The 4718-nt window shown below is 36.6% G+C and overlaps 2 protein-coding genes across 3 annotated transcripts; one reads left to right on the top strand and one right to left on the bottom strand.

Annotated features, from left to right (window-relative positions):
- The first annotated feature begins 2018 nt into the window (after positions 1 to 2018).
- Positions 2019 to 3053, top strand: LOC131627403 (guanosine deaminase-like). 2 transcript variants are annotated; one of them, XM_058898262.1, is made up of 4 exons: positions 2019 to 2119; positions 2356 to 2540; positions 2664 to 2768; positions 2864 to 3053. In XM_058898262.1, the coding sequence occupies exons 1-4, from the start codon at positions 2089 to 2091 to the stop codon at positions 3050 to 3052; spliced, it is 510 nt and encodes a 169-aa protein (XP_058754245.1). In that variant the 5' UTR covers positions 2019 to 2088; the 3' UTR covers position 3053. The 2 variants fall into 2 exon arrangements, with proteins under 2 accessions (XP_058754245.1, XP_058754243.1); XM_058898260.1 differs by having other exon boundaries at positions 2350 to 2540.
- A 73-nt stretch (positions 3054 to 3126) lies between these two features.
- LOC131627402 (probable transcription factor At5g28040) lies at positions 3127 to 4360 on the bottom strand. Its single transcript, XM_058898259.1, has one exon. The coding sequence runs from the start codon at positions 4300 to 4302 to the stop codon at positions 3256 to 3258; it is 1047 nt and encodes a 348-aa protein (XP_058754242.1). The 5' UTR covers positions 4303 to 4360; the 3' UTR covers positions 3127 to 3255.
- Positions 4361 to 4718: the final 358 nt, after the last annotated feature.

Here is a 4718-nt window from a genome sequence, read left to right as displayed (position 1 = left end):
AAAAATATCACTTGTTATTTAAATCAATCGTGGGAATAACAAAACCTCATAAATGAGTGTAGGGGATACTTCGAAGATGTATCTCCGAATACATCCAAATATTATACGGAGATGCATCTCTGGACCATTTTTTGTTAAATTGGGGTGAAATTCAGAAAATAGAAGATTGAGATGATTTTGGGTGCATTTGGAGATGCGCCTCCGGACGCATGAAAAATATTTTTTAGTTTTCTAAGGTGTGGAAGGCACCACCAAGAGTTAAAAGAACATTCCCTTTCCACTGCTAAACGCGCCCAAATCAACTCGCTTTTCTAGACCTCATGCTTCAGGGGCTAACACTTCTGGATCTCCTACTAATGGGGATGTCGATGGGAAAGTCTACATTGATAACATTGTCCTTCTAGGACAAGTTTGAGAGACCATGAACAGTTGGAATACTTGGAATGATAATAATTTGGAGGAGAAGTTGGAATGATTTATTAACATTAAATGAGAAATAAATGAGCATAAGTAAGAACTAATATGGAGATGAATTTGAAAAGATTCATTTTAAGTCTCACATTGGAGGGAACACAGATATTAGTAGTGTATATATATTCCAACTTGGACAATTGTTTTTTGGCCCAAGGGCACCTACAATTTTGTACAGGAGTGACGACACACCAATGTGTCAAGAAGACACACGCGCGCGCTTGCACTGCCGCCGTCCATCCGGCTCAGTCCGGTTCGGTCTACATGAATTAATTTTTTGGAACCCGAATTAGTGGAAATTAATTAATTACGAATTGGTGACGTGTCCTAAGACCAAGTCTTAACCTAAATTTTGACTAAGTTTGATTGTTCTTCAAGAGTCATTCGTGACTTGCTGACCAAGTGAATAACGGCTACCTTGACTGGGCCGGTTTCACTCTTCCACTATATTTTCGCCCACAATTTGGTCTATTCAGTTGGATCTTTCTTTGCCTATAAATATATTGCCTTCATTCATTTTTTTTTACTCCAGAATTCACATATGAATTCCCTCGTCTCTCCCTTATTCTACTTCATCTTACAAAAATATTCTTTTCTGTTTTCTATTGGATTTATTCCAGATACTACGACTGATTCTTAAACCATCTTTTGAAGGTGTATCACTTAGACCGATTCATCACACGTGCAAGTGTGAATCGTATTTCTTGAAACGAACTGTTTTATCCTGGAGGCCGTCGTGGGTATTTATGCATAAATCTGACAGTACCGCGAAACGTTTTAAAGAAAGCGTACCGATCCGCGACTCAGCCGATAATTTCCTCTATAGTATTTTTTTTCTAAAATCGAAAAACAACATGAACTGATACAATTTGTATTAAACACATTGTCTTTCTATACATTGTGTTTAAGGGACTTTAAACCGGAAAAGCTCAAACGAGCCTCTCTGAGTTAGTAGATAATTAAAGTGGGGAGACTTTTCTTTCAAACACCACCTAGAACAGATTTTCATCTTATCAGCATTATGAAATATAGATGCTTATATTTGTTCAAATTGTCTAAAATTTTGTTCTTTTATATCATAACCAAATACACGCCAACATCACTTATAATATTTTTAACGCACTTTTTTTTTTTTTAAATCAAGAAATATATTGACACTTCAAAGAGTCGGAATTACAACCCAAAAAAAAAGCCGAAGAAAATTACAAACCGATTAAACGCACTTGATTTCAAAAGGAGGCAACAAAAATGAAGAAAAAAAATATATCTGCTGAGGTGAATTTTATAATGAAATATTCAATAATTGTTTAAAATAGCACCCCACATGGTTTTGAGGTGAATTTTATAATGAAATATTCTCCTTAATCAATTTAAAATAGCACCCCACATGGTTTTGAGGTGAATTTTATAATGAAATATTCTCCTTAATCAATTTAAAATAGCACCCCACATGGTTTTGAGGTGAATTTTATAATGAAATATTCAATAATTGTTTATACAATTTAAATAATCAACACATGATTTTGCTTGGTATAACACAGCTGAAACAAAAAGTGTTAATACTATTTCAACAAAAAGTCAAAAACAGGTTTAATTTCTCATACAATCATCATCATCATGGAGCATGATGCTTCTGCTACACCTAAGGGTTGATCGATTTCTTCATATATTTATCAGTTTTGGTCAATGATGTTATTCAAAATCTAAACATTTTCAACTATCTTCCTTATTACTGTATTCCACTATTTGGTGTTTGAATTATTATGGAGACAAAATAGATCTTACTTTGATTATGGAAATGCACCAGATTGAACTCTCATGTTTTTCTCTTTATTGTTTCATACTTTATTTGCTCTTATAGTTGATAAATAATAATAGCTGCAGAGGATAGAGATAACGAGTTTCTAACAAAAGCTGTTGAAGAAGCATACAAAGGTGTTGAATCTGGTGATGGACGTCCATTTGGAGCAGTCATTGTTCGAAATGATGAAGTTGTTGTTAGCTGTCATAACATGGTTTTAAGAAATAAAGATCCTACAGCTCATGCTGAGGTTACTGCTATAAGAGAGGTCAAATTAATTTTTATCTTCTTTTTCTTGTTCTGTTTGTGTCAGCGTCGGTGTTGTGTCTAGTGTCAGGGCGGGCTTGAATCAATGCATCGATGTCATATAATTGGAAGTTATTATCTGCAGGCTTGTCAAAAGCTGGATCAAATTTACCTAACTGACTGTGAAATCTATGCTTCTTGTGAGCCTTGTCCAATGTGCTTTGGTGCCATTAATCTTTCAAAAATTAAGGCAAGCCTTCAACCTCTCTCAATTTCTCTTCGCATCACACATTTCTCTAACCTCTCTTAAATTGATCACATATTTGTTTCATTCACATCAAGCAGAGATTGGTTTACGGAGCCAAAGCAGAAGCTGCGGTAGCTATCGGATTCGATAGTTTTATCGCTGATGCCCAGAAGGACATTAGTTCTCATCAGAAGCCTCAGTTGGAGATCAAAAAGATAGATGGTACTGCTGCTGTCATGGCAGAACAAGTATTTGAGAAGACAAAGGGAAAGTATACTCTCTACTGATTACAATAAAGATGCACTTGCTAGTTGCTATTGCTATGGCATTACAAAATGATCATTGATATGTTTCTGATTCATGTAATATATGATACAAAAGATTACACAATTTGGAACTAAGCTACTATTTTTTGTCGTGACTAATCGAAACCTATGTATTGAAGAAATCATAAGCTGTTTGTGCATATGAGAGAAGAGTAAAACCTTAGTTAACCTAAGCTAGACCTCAAATCCTCCAACCTAGCCTTGATCTGACCCTGCAGCAACTCCAACCGATTCAGATACACCTCTAACTCCAAAATCCTCCGTTTTAACCGTTGTTCGTCCCTCTCTTCCTCGGTGGATAACAACATTGGCAACACGTCGAGTGGCTCTACCGGAGCATCATCCAATAGTTCCTTCAGCAACGGTGAGAAACAAGACCTCATGGTTTCCTCAATGAATCCATGTATACTACTAGTAGCATCACCATTGTCTGCTGCGAGCCTCGGACGCTTTGGCACCCTTTTATCTGTTTCTTCACAATTGTCAACATGTTCGGCTTTCATCTTAATATTGTCAATAAGATCAGGACTGTCAGGAACCGGTCTTGATTCATCAACATCCAAAACATCATGGTCTGTGTCATTGCCCCAAATCTTGCGAGAAATTTCAAAAACGGCTTGTTCATGGGAGCTCTTGAAAGAAACCTGAACCTCTTTGGCTTTATCCAAAACCATTTTGTGTTTTCTTTTTAACCTACGTAGCTTCTCAACAATCTGGTTCTTATTGAAATCTGCTCTGAATTTGGGCGTAACTTGATCATAGAAAGACGCTACGTCACTTTGAAGAGTGGTGGTTGTTCTTCCTTGTTGCTTGATGTAATCCAGATATCCCTTCAATAATTCTATCTCATCTTGCTTTGTCCATATCCGTTGATATTGTCTCACCCCACCAGAATACTTGTTGTGTTGTCGTTTGGAGCGCGATTCTTTAGAAGTGGTGGAAATGTTTGTGTAATCTGTGGGGGCAGGCAAGGCAACCGTTACCGCGGGGGAGGCATCAGAAATGGCAAGTCCAATGGGAATGGTGTCATCAATATTCTCATCGTCCACATCGTCGATTTGGTCTTCAACATTGTCGGTTTGAAAGTTTTCGTAGTCTGATTCGTCATTGCTAGTGTCAAGATTTTCAGGGTCATGTTCTTCTTCTGATGATGATGATGATGAGGAAGAAGATGAGGTTGACAAAATCCAAGAAACCAATGGTGAAAACATTGTTGAGGAGAGAACATACTTTCTCTTTTCCACATATTAGAATATTGAACAAAACCTTTGTTCGTTGATGGTAGTTATGCATTTACTATGATTAGAATGCTTATCTATAATTTTCACAATTATAAATGGATAAAGAAGAGCTTAATTAGTTCAACAATAACGGTCGTTGATTTTAGGTAGTCTTTTGTATTTTTAAAAAGGTTTTTTCTTTACCCACCTTCTTATAGGGGTCACCCCAACGAATATCCCACTTTACCCCTGCTTCGGAAATGCATTTCCGAAATATATTTTTTTTTAAAAATTTTCTCAGACTTTGGAAGTGCATTTCCGAAAACATCTTATGGGGGGTATTTTCGGAGATGCACTTCCGAAAACACATTTTTACACATTTTAGGGGTTTCGGAAATGCACTTCCG

Source organism: Vicia villosa, unplaced genomic scaffold (assembly GCF_029867415.1).
Source record: "Vicia villosa cultivar HV-30 ecotype Madison, WI unplaced genomic scaffold, Vvil1.0 ctg.000363F_1_1_3, whole genome shotgun sequence".
Lineage (NCBI taxonomy): Eukaryota > Viridiplantae > Streptophyta > Magnoliopsida > Fabales > Fabaceae > Vicia > Vicia villosa.
Note: the sequence above shows the minus strand (reverse complement) of the source record. Positions and strands in the feature narration are given on the sequence as shown.

Bases quoted from the DNA above. Each gene is read 5' to 3' on its own strand.
- LOC131627403 (XM_058898260.1), top strand. From the start codon at position 2,089: ATGGAGCATGATGCTTCTGCTACACCTAAGG. The intron at 2,120-2,349 runs GTTGATCGATTT...AAATAATAATAG, and splicing joins TGCTTCTGCTACACCTAAGG to CTGCAGAGGATAGAGATAAC. The intron at 2,541-2,663 runs GTCAAATTAATT...TATTATCTGCAG, and splicing joins AGGTTACTGCTATAAGAGAG to GCTTGTCAAAAGCTGGATCA.
- LOC131627402 (XM_058898259.1), bottom strand. From the start codon at position 4,302: ATGTTTTCACCATTGGTTTCTTGGATTTTGTCAACCTCATCTTCTTCC.